This window comes from Podarcis vaucheri, assembly GCF_965113315.1.
Source record: "Podarcis vaucheri genome assembly, chromosome: 18".
Classification (NCBI taxonomy): domain Eukaryota; kingdom Metazoa; phylum Chordata; class Lepidosauria; order Squamata; family Lacertidae; genus Podarcis; species Podarcis vaucheri.
Genome location: NC_138756.1, coordinates 8,879,285 through 8,898,864, shown reverse-complemented (window position 1 = coordinate 8,898,864; position 19,580 = coordinate 8,879,285). Strand labels below are relative to the sequence as shown.

General features: G+C 49.5%; 1 protein-coding gene across 1 annotated transcript; it reads left to right on the top strand.

Moving 5' to 3' along the window:
• Positions 1-6,539: 6,539 nt before the first annotated feature.
• LOC309522963 (mast cell protease 1A-like) lies at positions 6,540-17,713 on the top strand. Its single transcript, XM_082206729.1, has 5 exons — positions 6,540-6,705; positions 11,636-11,783; positions 12,591-12,726; positions 15,326-15,577; positions 17,030-17,713. The coding sequence occupies exons 1-5, from the start codon at positions 6,645-6,647 to the stop codon at positions 17,162-17,164; spliced, it is 732 nt and encodes a 243-aa protein (XP_082062855.1). The 5' UTR covers positions 6,540-6,644; the 3' UTR covers positions 17,165-17,713.
• Positions 17,714-19,580: the final 1,867 nt, after the last annotated feature.

Genomic DNA, 19,580 nt, shown 5'->3' with positions numbered 1-19,580 from the left:
AAGGGAAAGGAGAATGTTAGCCGCTTTGGGACTCCTTAAAGGGAGTGAAAGGCGGGATATCTAATCCAAACTCTTCTTCAAACTCCGCTGTGGCCGTTGATGGGGACATAAGTCGTGCTCAAAAGCTTGCACTGGGTGCCCGTATGCTACCAAGCCTGGCTCAAGGTTCTTGCAGGTGGCGCTGTGGTCTAAACCACTGAGCCTCTTGGGCTTGCCAATCAGAGGGTCGGTGGTTCAAATCCCCACGATGGAGCGAGCTCCCGTTGCTTGGTCCCAGCTCCTGCCAACCTAGCAGTTCAAAAGCACACCAGCGCAAGTAGATAAATAGGTACCGCTGCGACGGGAAGGTAAACGGCATTTCCGTGCGCTCCTGTTTCCGTCACGGTGTCCCGTTGCATCAGAAGCGGTTTAGTCCTGCTGGCCACATGACCTGGAAAAAGCTGTCTGTGAACAAACGCCGGCTCCCTCAGCCTGAAAGTGAGATGAGCGCCACAACCCCATAGTCGCCTTTGACTGGACTACTTTGCATTTGCCTTTACCAAGGTTCTTGAATTAAGGCCCTTAACAACGTGGGGGTGTATGGGGTGTCAGGGAAGGGGGTATACCTCTGGTGGTGGCATACAGTGGTACCTCGGGTTACAGACGCTTCAGGTTACATACGCTTCAGGTTACAGACTCCACTAACCCAGAAATATTACCTCGGATTAAGAACTTTGCTTCAGGATGAGAACAGAAATCGTGCAGCGTTGGTGCAGCGGCAGCAGGAGGCCCCATTAGTTAAAGTGGTGCTTCAGGTTAAGAACAGTTTCAGGTTAAGAACAGACCTCCAGAACGAATTACCGTATTTTTTGCTCTATAAGACCCACTTTTTCCCTCCTAAAAAGTAAGGAGAAATGTGTGTGCATCTTATGGAGCGAATGCAGGCTGCGCAGCTATCCCAGAATCCAGAACAGCAAGAGGGATTGCTGCTTTCACTGCGCAGCGATCCCTCTTGCTGTTCTGGCTTCTGAGATTCAGAATATTTTTTTTTCTTGTTTTCCTCCTCCAAAAACTAGGTGCGTCTGGTGCGTCTTATAGAGCGAAAAATACGGTAAGTTCTTAACCCGAGGTACCACTGTATTGTGCTCCACCTGGGGTAGTTTGTCCATCTTTGGTCCCCGCCTTGCAATCAGCTCTCACCTGGGGCTCCCAGAAGCTGTCAGCATGCAACAGTGGCCACAATCCCTGGAACGGCTTCGACCGGCCGGCTAAACCAGGTGAGGGCAGCCGGTGGGTCTCCAACCCTCAGTGAGTTAGGAGTTTTCCTTGCATGTGAAGACAGGCTCTGGTGGATTGAGTGGACGAGACCAAGATTGTGTCCAACAGCCAAGAAGGCAGTTTCTGCGTGTGCTGTAGAGGCAAATGAGAAGCAACTTGGGAAAGTAGTCCATCGAGAAGGAAAGCGCTGGTTCTAAACCTCTGCCACCTTGCAGGTTATCTTGGGGAGATGAGGCAGCTTAGGAGTAAACCCTACACAAATCTGGAGTGGAGTCCTGCAGCCAAGCGCTTTGCTCTGCTATGCCCATCTTCGAGGCTGAGAGGCGGGGTCTTCTCGTCTCATTTCATTTTCGTTTTTTAATTTGTATACTGTCTTTCTATCTTACTACATTCAAGGCGGTTTACAAGCTGAAGAAACAAAAAATGTACCGTATTTTTTGCTCTATAAGACTCCCTTTTCCCCTCCTAAAAAGTAAGGGGAAATGTGTGTGTGCGTCTTATGGAGCAAATGCAGGCTGCGCAGCTATCCCAGAAGCCAGAACAGCAAGAGGGATCGCTGCTTTCACTGCGCAGTGATCCCTCTTGCTGTTCTGGCTTCTGAGATTCAGAATATGTTTTTTCTTGTTTTCCTCCTCCAAAAACCAGGTGCGTCTTGTGGTCTGGTGCGTCTTATAGAGCGGAAAATACGGTAGTCCAAATGAGCTCAGGAGTTCCTTCGACTCATCTGGTTGGGCCAACAAGAAGGGAAGGAGAAGGAGGAAAAGAGGCTGGTGGAATTATCTCAAATGGATGCTTTGCTTGCCAAGGGGAGAGAGACGCCTGGTGTTTAATTGTCCATCGCAAAGACTTTTTTAAAAAAATTATTAAAAAACAACAACCACTGTGCATTTGATTCCTCTTCCTTGCTTAAAACGGCAATCAGATAGTGAGATGATTCGTGTGGTTTGATATTGGCAGGTCCCCAACCGCCGCTGAGAAACGTGCCAAACTGAGAAACTGCTCCAGTAGGAGCATAACCTTCAAAGCCCTATACGGTCTAGGACCCTCGTACCTACGGGACCGCCTCTCCTGGTATGTCCCACAGAGGTACTTACAGTCTTCAATCAAAAACATCTTGGAGGTCCCAGGCCACAGGGAGGTTAGACTGGCCTCGACCACAGTCAGGGCCTTTTCGGCTGTGGCCCCGATCTGGTGGAACGCTCTGTCACAAGAGACCAGGGCCCTGTGGGACTTGACATCTTTCCGCAGGGCCTGCAAGACAGAGCTGTTCCACCAGGCCTTTGGTCAGGGCACAGCCTGACTCCCTCCTTTGGCAATCTTCTCAGAACTCTAGCCCAATGGTTGCCATCAATTTGATTTGAATTAATTTTATAATGAAATGATTTTAGAATGTTGTGTTATTTTATTGATGTTAGTTGCCCTGAGCCCGGCTTCGGCTGGGGAGGGCGGGATATAAATAAAATTTATTATTATTATTATTATTATTATTATTATTATTATTATTATTATTATTACACCCTCTCCTAACACCCCATACACCCTAGAGAGAAGCGTACTGGGGACAGACTAAAAGACAGAAGGATGTGCAGGGGAGAAAGGGGGAATGATAACAGCCCTCAACCAAATCTGCTTTGTGTAGTTGTTTTTTCTGAAACCATGCAGCATGGTTGCAAACACCCCTCTCCACTTTTTAAAGTGGAAAAGCTGGGAACTGAACTGGGGACCTTCTGCCTTGTTGTTGTTGTGGTTTGAATTTATATACTGCCCTATACCTGGCGGTCTCAGAGAGGTTCACAGAAAAGCTCATAACGTATATAATCAGAATAAAAACAACCACCCAATATCATCTCCCCAGAAAATAGCCACATTTTAAAAGGGTAAAGGTAAAGGGACCCCTGACCATTAGGTCCAGTCGTGGCCGACTCCGGGGTTGCGGTGCTCATCTCGCTTTATTGGCCGAGGGAGCCAGCGTACAGCTTCCAGGTCATGTGGCCAGCAGGACTAAGCCGCTTCTGGCGAACCAGAGCAGCGCACGGAAACGCCGTTTACCTTCCCGCTGGAGCGGTACCTATTTATCTACTTGCACTTTGACGTGCTTTCGAACTGCTAGGTTGGCAGGAGCAGGAATTGAGCAATGGGAGCTCACCCCGTCGCGGGGAGTCGAAACGCAACCTTCTGATCAGCAAGTCCTAGGCTCTGTGGTTTAACCCACAGCACCACTCGCATCCCTGTTGCTGTATGTAGGTTGTATTTTATTTGTTTTTTATCTTATATTTTGGAAATGTACATGCAGGTTTTTTTCCCTTTAAATTTTTTTGGGGGCCCCAAGAAAGTGGGGCCCTAAGCTATAGTTTGTTTAGCTTATACGTAAATCCGGCACTGGCAACTTGGAGGGTATGCCCAGCAATGCAGTATGAAGTAGGCAAACAAAGAGGAGTCCCGAAGCCCGTTTAGGGTCTCTGCCCGTACTTCTCGCTAGCAGGAAAAACCAGATAACGAAAGCAGTTCTGTGGGAGACTTCATTGCGCCCTATTGATTCAGCAAAGATCGCCTCTCTCTCCACCCAGCACAGATCCCTCCATCATTTAATCTGCCCAGAGTATAACAGACTTTTAACCACCAGTTCTGCATGGAAAATGGCAGATAATGCCAGCTAAAAGCTAATCACCAGCCCCTTGTCGTTTATCAAGCAGCTCATGGCATTATCTCCATCGTTCAGTTTGAACAGTCATCTGACGGAAGGACCTCCTTTGCCTCCCCTGCTACAATTAAGGTCATCTCCTGCCGGAAGGCCACTCAGCTATCAGAGAGTTCTTAGAAAGGGAAGGTACATGAGAACATCATAAGATGAGCCCGGGGGCTGGATTAGGCCAAAGGGGTCCTATCTGGCCCCACAACCTATCTGGACAATGGCCAGCCAGAAGTTCCAGCGCTGGGGAACCCGCAAACAGGATTTGAATACAAGAGCAACTCTCCTCCTCTGTGATTTAAGAAGTGTGATGGCCTCCTGTTATGTACTGAGTTGAATAGGATCCAAAATGCAGCAGTCTGATTGGTCCTAGAACAATAGGGTCCAAAATGCAGCAGTCTGATTGGTCCTAGAACAATAGGGTCCAAAATGCAGCAGTCTGATTGGTCCACAGGAGCCACCCAATCCAGCTCCAGGTGGAAGTGAATCCACAACCTGATTGGCCTACAGGTGAATCCTGGAATTAGCCAATCACGTGGGGCCCATTGTGTAAATAATGTATATAAAGCAGATACTTTGGGGAGGACTTTCATTCCTCCTCACCAGTATGAGCTGAATAAAGAGCATGAAATCCACTCTCGACTCTGAGTATATTTCACCTCCGATTGTGCAGGTTGGAACCATGGACGTTGTGGCTCAACCTCTTTTAAAAGCCATCCAAAGTTGGCGGCCACCACAATCTCGTTTGGAGCGGGTTCCATACTTTTAACTAAGCACGGAGTGAGCAACAAGAACCCGCCGACAGCATGCGAATCAATCTGGCTAACCTGATTCAACGATACACACACGCACCCCGCTCACACACAAAACTCAATCTCCCTACAGCCAGCCAAAGACAACCAACCACACCCCAAGCCACCACCAACCTTTCTCACCACCAAAGAAACACAACAAGCGAATAGTAAGAGAACCAACAGAAGTGATTCTAGATTCAGGTAGGTAGCCATGTTGGTCTGACGCAGTCAAAATATATAAGAAAATTAAAAATTGTCCAGTAGCACCTTAGAGACCAACTAAGTTTGTTCCGTATAGCAAAAGCTATGGTTTTCCCAGTAGTGATGTATGGAAGTGAGAGCTGGACCATAAAGAAGGCTGATCGCCGAAGAATGGATGCTTTTGAATTATGGTGCTGGAGGAGACTCTTGAGAGTCCCATGGACTGCAAGAAGATCCAACCTCTCCATTCTGAAGGAAATCAGCCCTGAGTGCTCACTGGAAGGACAGATCCTGAAGCTGAGGCTCCAAGACTTTGGCCACCTCCTGAGAAGAGAAGACTCCCTGGAAAAGACCCTGATGCTGGGAAAGACGGAGGGCACAAGGAGAAGGGGACGACAGAGGATGAGATGGTGGGACAGTGTTCTCGAAGCTACGAACATGAGTTTGACCAAACTGCGGGAGGCAGTGGAAGACAGGAGGGCCTGGCGTGCTCTGGTCCAGGGGGTCACGAAGAGGCGGACACGACTAAACGACTAAACAACAACAAACAAACAACAAGTTTGTTCTGAGTATAAGCTTTCGTGTGCATGCACATTTCTTCATCATCCTTAGTTGGGCATTTCACACTTTGGGCGCACTGCATGGCAGCTTCCTGAACCCCAGCAGGATCCAATCACATGGTGATGAGGATGATGATGATACATTTATACCCCTCCCATCTGGCTGGGTTTCCCCAGCCACTCTGGGCGGTTTCCAACAGAATATTAAAAAAATATGATAAAACATCAAACATTAAAAACAGGTCTGCCTTCAGATGTCTTCTAAAAGTCAGGTACTTTCTTATTTACTTGACATATGATGGGAGGGCATTCCACAGGGTGGGTTCCACCACCGAGAAGGCCCTCTGCCTGGTTCCCTGTAACCTCACAGTGAGGGAACTGCCAGAAGGCCCTCGGAGCTGGACCTCAGTGTCCTGGTTGGACGATGGGGGTGGAGATGCTCCACATATACTGGGCCCAGGCCGTTTGGGGTTTAAAGGTCAGCACCAGCACTTTGAATTGTGCTCGGAAACGTACTGAGAGCTAATGTAGGACTTTCAGGACTGGTGTTATATGGTTCCAGCAGCTGCTCCCAGTCACCAGTCTAGCTGCCACATTCTGGATTAGTTGTCATTTCCAAGTCACCTTCAAAGGTAGCCCCACGTAGAGCGCATGGCAGTAGTCCAAGCGAGAGATGACTAGAGCATGCACCACTCTGGCCAGACAGTCTGCGGGCAGGGAGGGTCTCAGCCTGCGTACCAGATGGAGCTGCCCTGGACACAGAGTTAACCTGCGCCTTTGCGGACAGCTGTGAGTCCAAAATGACTCCCAGGCTGAGCACCTGGTCCTTCAGGGGCACAGTTACCCCATTCAGGACCAGGGAGTCCTCCACACCTGCCCGCCCCCTGTCCCCCCAAAACAGTACTTCTGTCTTGTCAGGATTCAATCTCAATCTGTTACCCGCCACCCATCCTCCAACCGCCTCGCTATCTGATTGCCGTTTTAGCTTGCTTATACTTGCTTGGAACCGCCACTATCAGATTTTCACGGCTCCGTTGCTTCCTGGGGGAGATGTAGTCCAACGGTAATAAAAGCTGTGAGCTTGAGGGGCTGGACAGTTAAGTGCCAGGCAGTTCCGTAGCTTGAACGTAGCAGAACGTCAAGATGTTGAGATTCGGTCGGCCTCTCCTAATTCTACTCCTGTCCTTGTCATGGGCCCAAACAGGTGAGTTAAACAAAAAACTAAGGACCGCCTTTGATGAGCTGTTTTCTGCTGCTCCCTTTCAGGCTAAGCCAGTCTCAATTCCTTCCCTTTGAGATGTTCAGGGTGCAAGTGCCGTTCATTTTTATGTCGCCAGAACGGCACCAGCCGTGTGCAAGAGAGGTAAAGGTAAAGGGACCCCTGACCATTAGGTCCAGTCGTGGCCGACTCTGGGGTTGCGGCGCTCATCTCGCTTTATTGGCCGAGGGAGCCGGCGTGTAAGGTGTGTAATGAAGGCACCAGGCAAACTTCCCTGGGGAGAGCATTCTACAGACGGGGAGCCACCACAGAAAAGGCCCCGTTCTCGTGTTGCCACCCTCTGGACCTCTCCAGGAGGGGACACACGAAGAAGGGCCTCAGAAGATGATCTCAGGGTCCGGGTAGGTCCATATGGAAAGAGGCAGTCCTTGAGGTATTGCAGTCCTGAGCCATTTATAGGTCAAAACCAGCACTTCAAACTGGGCCCGGAAACTCATTGGTAGCCAGTGCAGTCGGACCAGGATTGGTGTAATGTGCACAAACAGGGTAAAAGGGAAGGGTAGGGTAAAGAAAGAGAGAGAAATCAGACGGGCAGGAGGGACACTGGTAGAGATGGGAGGAAGGGAAAAGCTGAGCTCACGCTCACCTTAGCAGAGGAGGAGAAAGTGAGAAATAAGGGACAAATAAGGGATAAGCGTTTTCCCTTGAGATAAAGGACAATCCCTTATTATAAAGGACAGGTAAAAAGGAAAAGGTGAAAGGACCCCTGACCATTAGGTCTAGTCGTGACCGACTCTGGGGTTGCGGCACTCATCTCGCTTTACTGGCCGAGGGAGCCGGCATACAGTTTCCGGGTCATGTGGCCAGCATGACTAAGCCGCCTCTGGCGAACCAGAGCAGCGCACGGAAATGCCGTTTACCTTCCCGCTGGAGCGCTACCTATTGATCTACTTGCACTTTGACGTGCTTTCGAACTGCTAGGTTGGCAGGAGCAGGGACCGAGCAACGGGAGCTCACCCCGTAACGGGGATTCGAACCGCCGACCTTCCGATCCGCAAGTCCTAGGCTCTGTGGTTTAATCCACAGCGCCACCCACGCCCCTGTGTGCAAGAGAAGAGAGTGCCAAATTTGCACAGCCAGAGAACGTTCATAAACATAAGTTTGTATCCAACCTGAGTCCTAGAGCAGACCCATTCAAATGAATATGCGTGACTAGAATCGTAGATCTGGAAGGGGGATCCCCAACTGAGATTATTTGCAATGGGACTACCCAGAGTAGGACTTAGCTGAATGCCTCTCAGGGTTTACAAGTGGACCTATTGAAATGTACAAGTGTGGTAAGGTCCATTTATTTCAATGAGTCTGCTCTGAGCAGAAATTGCTTGGAGTCAGGCCTTTAAAAGGGGTGGCAAATAAATTTAAAACGTTCTCCAACTTTGTGGGGTGGACCTCATAAGGCAGCAAGGAGGGGAGCACTCTTGGTGAACTGATCTCTGGGATAGCTCAGTTTGCAAAGCACGAGACTCTTAATCTCAAGGTCGTGAGTTTGAGCCCCACGTTGGGCAAAAGGTTCCTGCCAATGGCTTCAAGTTATAAGAAAGGAGATTCCAACTAAGCAACAGGAAGAACTTTTGATTAATAATAATAATACTAATAATAATAATTTATTATTCATACCCCGCCCATATGCCTGGGTCTCCCCAGCCACCCTGGGCGGCTTCCAACAAAGTATTAAAATACAGTGGTCTGTTAAACATTAAAAGCTTACCTAAACAGGGCTGCCTTCAGATGTCTTCTAAATGTCATATAGTTGTTTATTTCCTTGACATCTGGTGGGAGGGAGTTCCACAGGGTGGGCGCCACCACCGCGAAGGCCCTCTGCCTGGTTCCCTGTAACTTGGCTTCTTGCAGGGAGGGAACAGCCAGAAGGCCCTCGGCGCTGGACCTCAGGGTCCGGGCAGTACATTGGGGGTGGAGACGCTCTTTCAGGTATAGTGGACTGAGGCCAGTATAAAAGCTGTTTGGCAGTGGAATGGTCTCCCTTGGAAGGTGGTGGACTCTCCTTCTTGGGAGGTTTTTAAGCAGGGGTTGGACGGGTATCTGTCCTGGATGCTTTAGCTGAGATTGGTGCATTGCAGGGGGTTGGACTGGATGATCCTTAGGGTCCCTTCCAACTCGACAATTTGATGATTCTGCAATCTATTGACGTGGCTTCTCCATGATGGTGGTGTGAATCGGGTCCTGTCTCCAAGTGGCCTCGAGGCAAGTCCAGACTCCTTTCCTTTGAAACTGATCTGACTCACCTACGGCAACCTCGCTCGTCTCCCCTTCTAAGCCTGCCCACCTCAGTCCCAAGCAGGCAGCTGCAAGATTAGAGGAGAGAGGAATTTAGGGAGAACTTTCTGTGGCACAGCTGCTTTTGGAATACTGGTCGCTTCTGTGGCACAGCTGCTTTTGGAATACTCGAAAAGGATACTGAGGTGGGGAAGGTTCAGAAAAGTGCAACCCAGATGGTCAAGGGGATGGAACAACTCGTCTAGGAAGAAATGTTGCAGCATTTGGGGTTTTTGTTGTTGTTGTTTAGAGAAAAGGTGAGTACAGTGGTACCTCGGGTTACGTACGCTTCAGGTTACAGACTCCGCTAACCCAGAAATAGTGCTTCAGGTTAAGAACTGAGAACAGAAATCTGCGCAGCAGCAGCAGGAGGCCCCATTAGCTAAAGGTTAAGTACGGACCTCCAGAACGAATTAAGTACTTAACCTGAGGTACCACTGTAAAGAGGAAGCATGAATGAAGTTTGTAAAATGATGCACAGAAATAGGAGGTTTTCTCCCCTTCTCTTGTAACGCTAGAAGTCGCAGAAGAGCATTCGCTGCAGCTGAATGTTGTAAGATTCAGGATAGGTAAAATGAAGTCTTCCATGCAGCACAATTCTGTGTCCAGGGCGGCTGTCTACCAGCTCCATCTGGTATATGTAGACTGAGACCCTGCCTTCCTGCGCACTGTCTTGCCAGAGTGGTGCATGCTCTGGTTATCTCCCGCTTGGACTGCTGCAACACGCTCTACGTGGGGCTACCTTTGAAGGTGACCCGGAAACTACAACTAATCCAGAATGTGGCAGCTAGACTGGGGACTGGGAGTGGCCACCGAGACCACATAACACCGGTCCTGAAAGACCTACATTGGCTCCCAGGACGTTTCCGAGCACAGTTCAAAGTGTTGGTGCTGACCTTGAAAGCCCGAAACGGTCTCTGCAAAGTATCTCTGAAGGAGCGTCTCCATCCCCATCGTCCAGCCCGGACACTGAGGTCCAGCTCCGAGAGCCTTCTGGTGGTTCCCTCCCTGCGAGAGGTGAGGTTACAGGGAACCAGGCAGAGGGCCTTCTCTGTGGTGGCACCCTCCCATCAGATGTCAAGGAAATAAACTGACTTTTAGAAGACATCTGAAGGCAGCCCTGTTTAGGGAAGTTTTTAATGACTGGTGTTTTAATTGTATTTTTAATCTTTTGTTGGATGCCACCCAGAATGGCTGGGGAAACCCAACCAGATGGGCGGGGTATGTATGTATAAATAAGTACTACTACTACTACTACTACAACAACCTGAGTGGCTTTAAAAGAGAATTAGACTCTGTTAGGCACTAGAGGACAGACCCTGATGTTGGGAAAGATGGAGGGCGCAAGGAGAAGGGGACGACAGAGGACGAGAAGGTGGGACAGTGTTCCCGAAGCTGCCAGCATGAGTTTGACCAAACTGCGGGAGGCAGTGGAAGACAGGAGGTCCTGGCGTGCTCTGGTCCAGGGGGTCACAAAGAGGCGGACACGACTAAACGACTCAACAACAAGGCACTAGATGGGCCAGGGAGTCTGATCCAGCAGTTTCAACTCATATTATCATGTTCTACTCAACAGCTTGTCTATAATGGGAAAAATGGAGCTTCCATTTCAAGGAACAGTATACCAGATCTCTTCCCCCTGCCGACCTGGGTGGTGCCCTTAAAACTAGCAACAGGCAACGGACAGACGCTGACCTCCACTAATAATAATAATAATAATAATAATAATAATAATAATAATAATAATATATTATTTATACCCCACCCATCTGGCTGAGTTTCCCCAGCCACTCTGGGCGGCTCCCAATCAAGTGCTAAAAACAGCACAGCGTCAAATATTAAAAACTTCCCAAACAGGGCTGCCTTCAGATGTCTTTTAAAGAGAAGATAGCTGCTTATTTCCTTCACATCTGAAGGGAGGGCGTTCCACAGGGAGGGCGCCACCACCAAGAAGGCCCTCTGCCTGGTTCCCTGTAACCTCCCTTCTCGCAGTGAGGGAACTGCCAGGAGATGGACCCAGGTGTCCGGGCAGAACGATGGAGGTGGAGACGCTCCTTCAGGTATACTGGGCCGAGGCCGTTTAGGGCTTTCAAGGTCAGCACCAACACTTTGAATTGTGCTCAGAAACGTACTGGGAGCCAATGCAGATCTCCCAGGACTGGTGTTATGTGGTCCCGGCAGCCACTCCCAGTCACCAGTCTGGCTGCTGCATTCTGGATTAATTGCAGTTTCTGGGTCACCTTCAAAGGTAGCCCCACGTAGAGTGCATTGCAGTTGTCCAAGCGGGAGATAACTAGAGCATGCACCACTCTGGCAAGACAGTCCACAGGCAGGTAGGGTCTCATCCTGCGTACCAGATGGAGCTGGTAAACAGCTGCCCTGGACACAGAACTGACCTGCGCCTCCATGGACAGCCGTGAGTCCAAAATGACTCCCAGGCTGTGCACCTGGTCCTTCAGAGGCACAGTTACCCCATTCAGGACCAGGGAATCCCCCACACCCGCCCGCCCCCTGTCCCCCAAAAACAGTACTTCTGTCTTGTCAGGATTCAACCTTGTGATTTTTATTTTTATTTTTGCAGCACATTTGCGGAGCCAGATTGTCGGAGGCCACGAAGCAGTACCCCACTCCAGACCCTACATGGCAACCCTCAAAATGGGCGGGGGCTATGGCTGCGGCGGGTTCCTGGTGGACCCCCAGTGGGTAATGACGGCCGCGCACTGCATGAGGTATGTCTCACTATTCCCTAGTGGTTGCCAGGGTCCAAGCTAATGGGCGGAAGCTGGTCTTTTGTACAGGTGCTGGCAATGCCTTTGTAGCCAGCTGGGGAAGTGAAAAATGCGGAAGCGAATGAGCTTTGCAAGGTGAAGTCTCTCCCTCTCTCTCCCTTCTCCCCGCTGCTGCAACCACCTGCTCTTTGCAAACAGAACTGCGGTTGTCAATATTGCACATATGGAAGCAATAGGATGAATAAAAGCGGGCGGCGCTTATGGAATCAAAAATTTCCCACTCCAAAAATGCGGTTTCAAAGCTTTGCTAGCAGAACTCGTTGCAAAACAGACCCAAAACAATTAGTGTTACATCCGAATAGTCGTGTGAAATCATATGCTTGTCCAGGCCTAGGTTCAGCATCTTAGAAACATTAAATAACTTCGGCCAGAGCTGTAAACAAAGCTCTCACAGGCTCCATTCCAGCCAAAGCTGTTCTCTCGTGGAGAGAAAACATTAGGACACATGCTTTCTTCTACGGTGCTTGAGAACAAAGACCAGCTCCCTCCAAATGGAGATTTGCAGCTGAATACCTTTCCCATGTGACCTAAAGTTATACACCTCTGGGACAAAGCAGCAGAGATGCCGTCTTAGTTCATTACCAACCTATTAGGCAAACTGGTGTAGAAATCTGAAGAGCTGAATTTAAGACTGGGGAAATGGACAGATTCCCCCATCCTGCCTGTCACCAAGAGAGAACGATAGCTGAGGGTTGATTCACAGTTCACTAACCCTTACCAATGCACACTGGTGCCCTTGTTTTCCAGCGAGATAACCGTGGTTTTGGGGGCACACGACCGCTCCGCCATCGAGAACACTCAACAGGTGATCGGCGTTGAGTCGTACCACATGCACCCGGAATATGATCGTTTCACGGTTTCAAACGATATCCTTTTGCTGAAGGTAAGTTGCTGCAGGCTCCCTCTTCCATTCTTAGCACCCTCAAAGCCAGGAGCCTTGGTGGATAAATCTGAAATTCATAAATAAAATAACAATTAAACAAAAAAAGGCAGGGACCTCAAGGAGGAAGGGGTTAAAAAACTCTTCCTATCCCCCCTAGGGACATGGGTGGCACTGTGGGTTAAACCACAGAGCCTAGGACTTGCTGATCAGAAGGTCGGCGGTTCGAATCCCCGCAATGACGGGGTGAGCTCCCGTTGCTCAGTCCCTGCTCCTGCCCACCTAGCAGTTCAAAAGCACCTCAAAGTGCAAGTAGATAAATAGATACCACTCCGGCGGGAAGGTAAACAGCGTTTCCGTGCGCTGCTCTGGTTCTCCAGAAGCGGCTTAGTCCTGCTGGCCACATGACCCGGAAGCTGTATGCCGGCTCCCTCAGCCAGTAAAGCGAGATGAGCACCGCAACCCCAGAGTCGGTCACGACTGGACCTAATGGTCAGGGGTCCCTTTACCTTACTATCCCCCCCTACCTGTGCAGTATAATGAATACAACCCGGTGCTCAAATGCCGCTGCCTGGTGTAGCAGCTTCACTGTGGCTTGTGGGAGAACTGACCCTCACCAGGGACTAGCACCATGGTGTGGGCAACTAAAGTGGGAGTTTCGCCAAGATGCTTCAACTTCAAAATTGGGGAAGTGGAGTATTAAAGGGACTTCCCTCTCTCTTTAAGAAATGTGGTAGAGAGTTCTCCTGCTTAGCCCCACTTTTGTGCCTCCAAGTTCCAGGGTCTGGGGTCTGGGGTTAACGCTTATATTTCAAAGCCTCTTTTCCCCCTTTTTTGCTTCTTACTCTTCCAAAATTATCAGTCTGTCAGATTTTCTTCAGCTGTCAAATTGTATCTTCCCCCCCCAAAAAAAAAGGCAACTTGACACAACTGTTTCTAATATATATCCAAAAGAAGGAAACAGTTTCAAAAACCCAAGTCAAAATTTTGCTACTGTAATCTCCATGGCTGTAAATGCCTCTTTATCTCCCATTCACAAAAACGTCCCTCGCAGAACCAGTCCACAGAAATCGGAAGCTGACTTCCTTTTTGGCTTCCGTTTCGCCAAATCAGTCAATTAAAACCTGGTTTCTCTTCTTAAAAACTTTACTTGGCTTTCACCAATTCGCTGCTTCTGGTGACGGTGTGTGGCTTCGGCAATAGAGTGCAGTGGAGCCAGGGGATTGGTGGGGATGAGTTTTCAGCTTGTGTGTTATCTTATTTTAAGAGGGAAACAAAGGGGAAATTGACCTGGAAGAATCCAGCTCGCCGTTCTCTGCGCCCATCTGTTGTCCCACAGCTGAGTCACCCACTGGACTTATTTATTCTATTTATTGAATTTATATACCGCCCTGTACCCGGAGGTCTCTGGGCGGTTCACAGAATAAAATCAAGATATAAAACCACAAAATACCTAATAAAAATAAAAACAACAACCTAATAGCCCCCCCCCAAAAAAACCACATTTTAAAAGGGGATAAGATGTAAATCGGAACAACCAAAGGAACATTTTTGCCTGGCGCCTAAAGGTGTGTGATGAAGGCACCAGGCAAACTTCCCTGGGGAGAGCATTCTACAGACGGGGAGCCACCACAGAAAAGGCCCCGTTCTCGTGTTGCCACCCTCTGGACCTCTCCAGGAGGGGACACACGAAGAAGGGCCTCAGAAGATGATCTCAGGGTCCGGGTAGGTCCATATGGAAAGAGGCAGTCCTTGAGGTATTGCAGTCCTGAGCCATTTATAGGTCAAAACCAGCACTTCAAACTGGGCCCGGAAACTCATTGGTAGCCAGTGCAGTCGGACCAGGATTGGTGTAATGTGCTCAAACAGGGTAAAAGGGAAGGGCAGGGTAAAGAAAGAGAGAGAAATCAGACGGGCAGGAGGGACACTGGTAGAGATGGGAGGGAGGGAAGAGCTGAGCTCAGCGCTCGCCTTAGCAGAGGAGGAGAAAGTGAGAAATAAGGGACAAATAAGGGATAAGCGTTTTCCCTTGAGATAAAGGACAATCCCTTATTATATAGGACAGGTAAAAAGGAAAAGGTGAAAGGACCCCTGACCATTAGGTCCAGTCGTGACCAACTCTGGGGTTGCAGCGCTCATCTCGCTTTACTGGCCGAGGGAGCTGGCGTACAGCTTCTGGGTCATGTGGCCAGCAAGACTGAGCCGCTTCTGGCGAACCAGAGCAGCGCACGGAAATGCCGTTTACCTTCCCGCCGGAGTGGTACCTAATTATATACTTGCACTTTGAGGTGCTTTCGAACTGCTAGGTTGGCAGGAGCAGGGACTGAGCAATGGGAGCTCACCCTGTTGCGGGGATTTGAACCGCCGGTCTTCTGATTGGCAAGCCCTAGGCTCTGTGGTTTAACCCACAGCGCCACCCGCGTCCCAGGAGGAGGAGGAGAAAGTGAGAAATAAGGGACAAATAAGGGATAAGCGTTTTCCCTTGAGATAAAGGACAATCCCTTATTATAAAGGACAGGTGCAACCCTAATTCCAGAGTAGACTTCAGATTGCAAAGGGAGGTTTGGATAACCCTCCGGCATCTCTCGATTCCTTCCTGCAGCTGGTCCACAAGGCTACTCTGAACAAATACGTCCAGATGATTCCCCTGCCCAAATCTAGCAGCGACCTCCCCGAGGGGACACCCTGCAGCCTGGCAGGTTGGGGCCTGATTGACGACTACCAGGACACAGAGAGGCTGTTTGAGACCAACGTCACCATCTACAGCCGCAGGAAGTGCATGAAGATCTACCCGCAGCTCAACGATGCGATGATCTGTGCCGGCAGCCACAATGATCTTCGGGATACAAGCCAGGTGAGGGGGAGGTCAGGGATGGAGGAACCTGTGGCCCCCACCACCCCCCGGCTGGACTCCAACTCCCATCAGCCAATGCTCAGGAACCATGGGAAAGTTCTGAACCACCCTTGGGAGTCAGACCAGTAACATAATAATAACAGCAACAGCAACAACAACTGACCGTAATATTTATAGTTCACCCATCTGCCTGGGTTTCCCCAGCCGCTGTGGGCGGGTCCCAACAGAATATTAAAAACACGATAAAAGATCGCACATCAAAAACGTCCCTAAACGGGGCTGCCTTCAGATGTCTTCTTAAAGTCAGACAGTTGTTTATCTCCTTGACATCTGATGGGAGGGCATTCCACGGGGCGGGTGCCACTACCAAGAAGGCCCTCTGCCTGGTTCCCTGTAACCTCACTTCTTGCAGGGAAGGAACTGCCAGAAGGCCCTTGGAGATGGACCTCAGTGTCCAGGCTGGACAATGGGAGTGGAGACACTCCTGAAGGTATACTGGGTTTTAAAAAACCCTTGCCCTATACAGGATTACCTTCAGGTGGCTTGGGGATCCAATAACAACTCCATACCCTCCAATATTTTTCCAATGTAAATAATAATAATAATGATAATTTATTTATACCCCATTCATCTGGCTGGGTTTCCCCATTCAATCTGAGTGGCTCCCAACAGAATATTAAAAACACGATAAAAGATCACACATCAAAAAAACCTCCCTGAACAGGGCTGCCTTCAGATGTCTTCTTAAAGTCAGACAGTTGTTTATCTCCTTGACATCTGATGGGAGGGCGTTCCACAGGGAAGGTGCCACCACAGAGAAGGCCCTCTGCCTGGTTCCCTGTAACCTCGCTTCTCGCAGGGAGGGAACCACCAGAAGGCCCTTGGAGCTGGACCTCAGTGTCCGGGATGAGCGATGGGGGTGGAGATGCTCCTTCAGGTACATCCTAAGGAAAAGTGGGGCATTAAGGGGTCAAATCAGAAACCGGGATGGCATCTCTCAATCAGGGATGTCCCTGGAAAATAGGGACACTTGGAGGGGCCACACTGAGCTGGACTGTAGAACGTCCTTCCAACCCTCAGATGCACTGGTTCTAATTGGAGCCAGAGGCCCAGATCTTTGCAATTGAATGGTGCCGTTTGAGAAGAAGAAGAAGAAGAGGAGGAGGAGGAGGAGTTTGGATTTGATATCCCGCTTTATCACTACCTGAAGGAGTCTCAAAGCAGCTAACATTCTCCTTTCCCTTCCTCCCCCACAACAAACCCTCTGTGAGGTGAGTGGGGCTGAGAGACTTCAGAGAAGTGTGACTGGCCCAAGGTCACCCAGCAGCTGCAGGTGGAGGAACGGGGAAGCGAACCCGGTTCCCCAGATTACGAGTCCACCTCTCTTAACCAAACCGCTGGCTTGGTTTGAGGAGCTTGTAGCAGTGAGGGTGTTTGCTTTTCTCCCCCCAGGGTGATTCCGGAGGCCCCATGGTGTGCAAAGGCGTGGTACATGGAATCGTCTCGTATGGTAACTCGTACCCCCCTGGAGTCTACTCTCGCGTCGCCAATTTCCTTCCCTGGATCAAGAAAACCATGGAATCCTGAAGAGACGAAGCAACGGGCAGCAGCACCCTTCGCTCTATAAAAAAAAATAACCTTCTGCATGCTTAATAACCTGTACGCCTTTCGTTCTGCAATCCCACCCACCCGCAACCTATTGAAGCAAGTGGGTCCATGGGGTCTTCAATTCGCAAGTGCATTTGTGTGATTTGCGGCAATTCCCAGAGAAGTCGAACAGTCAACCCATCTCTCCAGGAATTCTGGGAAGCGTAGTTCTATGGGGGGTGGAATATGGCCCTCGTAACAACTCTCAGCACCCATAGCAAGCTACAACTCCCAAGATTCTTATGGGAGGAAGCCACCATGGCTGTCTAAAGCAGTATAATGCTTGAGATCTCTATGCACAGTATTGTATGATTTCAGTGGATCTGCCCCAAGTCCGCTGTGGTTGGTTATATGCCTAAGGGGGCAGGATGGCCAAACAGGGAGAGGAAAAGAAGTTGGGAGGGAGGGTGAAAACTGGAATCAGCTCCTTCTTCTGTTGCATTCTCTCAAATGTATATTATCCAGTAAAGCAAAATGGCTGAGCATTAATCTTGTACTTTTTTTCCTTGGCTCTCCGAAAATGTCGTGAAAACGCCCAGGTGGGGGGTGGGGTTTGAATATCACAAGTGCCGTTGTTCAGGTGTGTTGCGTTGCAATAATAAAATGAAATGTTGGGAGGAGTCCATGGAATTAGAAGGGACCCCAGGAGTCATCTAGTCCAACCCCCGCAATTCAGGAATCTCAACTAAAGCAACCGCGACAAATCGTCAGCCAACTTCTGTCGCCTTGCTTTGTTCATTCCCCACGAATTGTTGAGCCCGTTCCACTTATCGGGTCGTTCCTTTTCGTGATTTTGAGGCTCTTTCCTTCCTGGGTGACGGCAAGAGACTGGCACAACATTGAGAGACTTCTGGCGAAGCAAAGAATTGGAAGGAGAGTGAAGCTGGTAAAATGTGTGCTGGACGAGGTAACTGTTAGGTGGATTTGTAACTGGTTGTTGATTGATGGAACCCAAACAGCACTCATTAATGGTTGTTCGTATAATTTGTATTATTAATTAAATTTGCATTTCATGAATACCTGTAGACCTCAGGGGCGGTTGACAACATAAAATTACAATATTAAAAAAAACACAAAATGCATCATAATAATAGGAACAAAAACAAGCAAGTAATCCTGTCCTTCCACAACACATTTAAAAGGGCACCAGATACCAATCGGCCAAAGAACTGGTTCCTCATAATCCTGGAGGGGGGAGAGTGACAATTGGGGTGCCGAAGGGGATTGCATTCCTCCAACCTATTTGCAAATCCTCCCCACCCCATCTCTTCTTCCTTGTTTTGCAAACTTGCACCAAAAAATGTGTCCGGGGTCAATGCCCCACCCAGCAGCCCCCCTTCACCCTACCCCTGCAACACTCCCCCCCCAAAAAAAACCACAAACACAATTTATTGACGACACCTGCTACTATTACCAATATAAGTTGCCACCCTGGGTAGCTTAGAGCAAATTATAAAACCACAGTAAAATAGCACGTATTAAAAGCTTCTAACTTCTATATGTCTTCTAAAAGTCACGTAGTTGTTTACTTCCTTGACATCTGGTGGGAGGGCGTTCCACAGGGCGGGCACCACCACCGAGAAGGCCCTCTGCCTGGTTCCCTGTAACCTCACTTCTTGCAGAGAGGGAACCACTAGAAGGCCCTCAAAGCTGGACCCCAGGTTGAGCAATGTGGATGGAGATGCTCTTTCAGGTATACAGGGTTGAAGACGTTTAGGGCTTGAAAGTCAGCAACAGCACTTTGAATTGTGCTTGGAAACATACTGGGAGCCAGTGTGGGCCTTTCAGGACCGGTGTTATATGGTCTCAGTGGCCGCTCCCAATCACCAGTCTGGTAGCCGCATTCTGGATCAATTGTAGTTTTCAAGTCACCTTCAAAAGTAGCCCCACGTAGAGCGCATGGCAGGAGTCCAAGCGGGAGATAACCAGAGCATGCACCACTCTGGAGAGACAGTCTGTGGGCAGGGAGGGTCTCATCCTGCATACCAGATGGAGCCACCCTGGACACAGAATTAAGCTGCGCTTCCATGGACAGCTGTGAGTCCAAAATGACCCCCAGGCTGCACACCTGGTCCTTCAGGGGCACAGTGACTCCATTCAGGACCAGGGGGTCCCCCACATCTACCCTTGTCCCCCAAAACAGTACCTCTGTCTTGTCAGGATTCAACCTCAATTCACCTACCATCTGTATTAATTTAGCCAAGCCTACCTGACAGGACACAGGTGGCGCTGTGGGTTAAACCACAGAGCTTGGGACTTGCCGATCAGAAGGTCGGCAGTTCGAATCCCTGCGATGGGGTGAGCTCCCATTGCTCGGTCACAGCTCCTGCCAACCTAGCAGTTCAAAAGCATGTCA

Coding starts and splice junctions, on each gene's coding strand:
- LOC309522963 (XM_082206729.1), top strand. CDS start 6,645: ATGTTGAGATTCGGTCGGCCTCTCCTAATTCTACTCCTGTCCTTGTCA. Junction 6,706..11,635: donor CTTGTCATGGGCCCAAACAG/GTGAGTTAAACA, acceptor TTATTTTTGCAG/CACATTTGCGGAGCCAGATT. Junction 15,578..17,029: donor ATCTTCGGGATACAAGCCAG/GTGAGGGGGAGG, acceptor TTCTCCCCCCAG/GGTGATTCCGGAGGCCCCAT.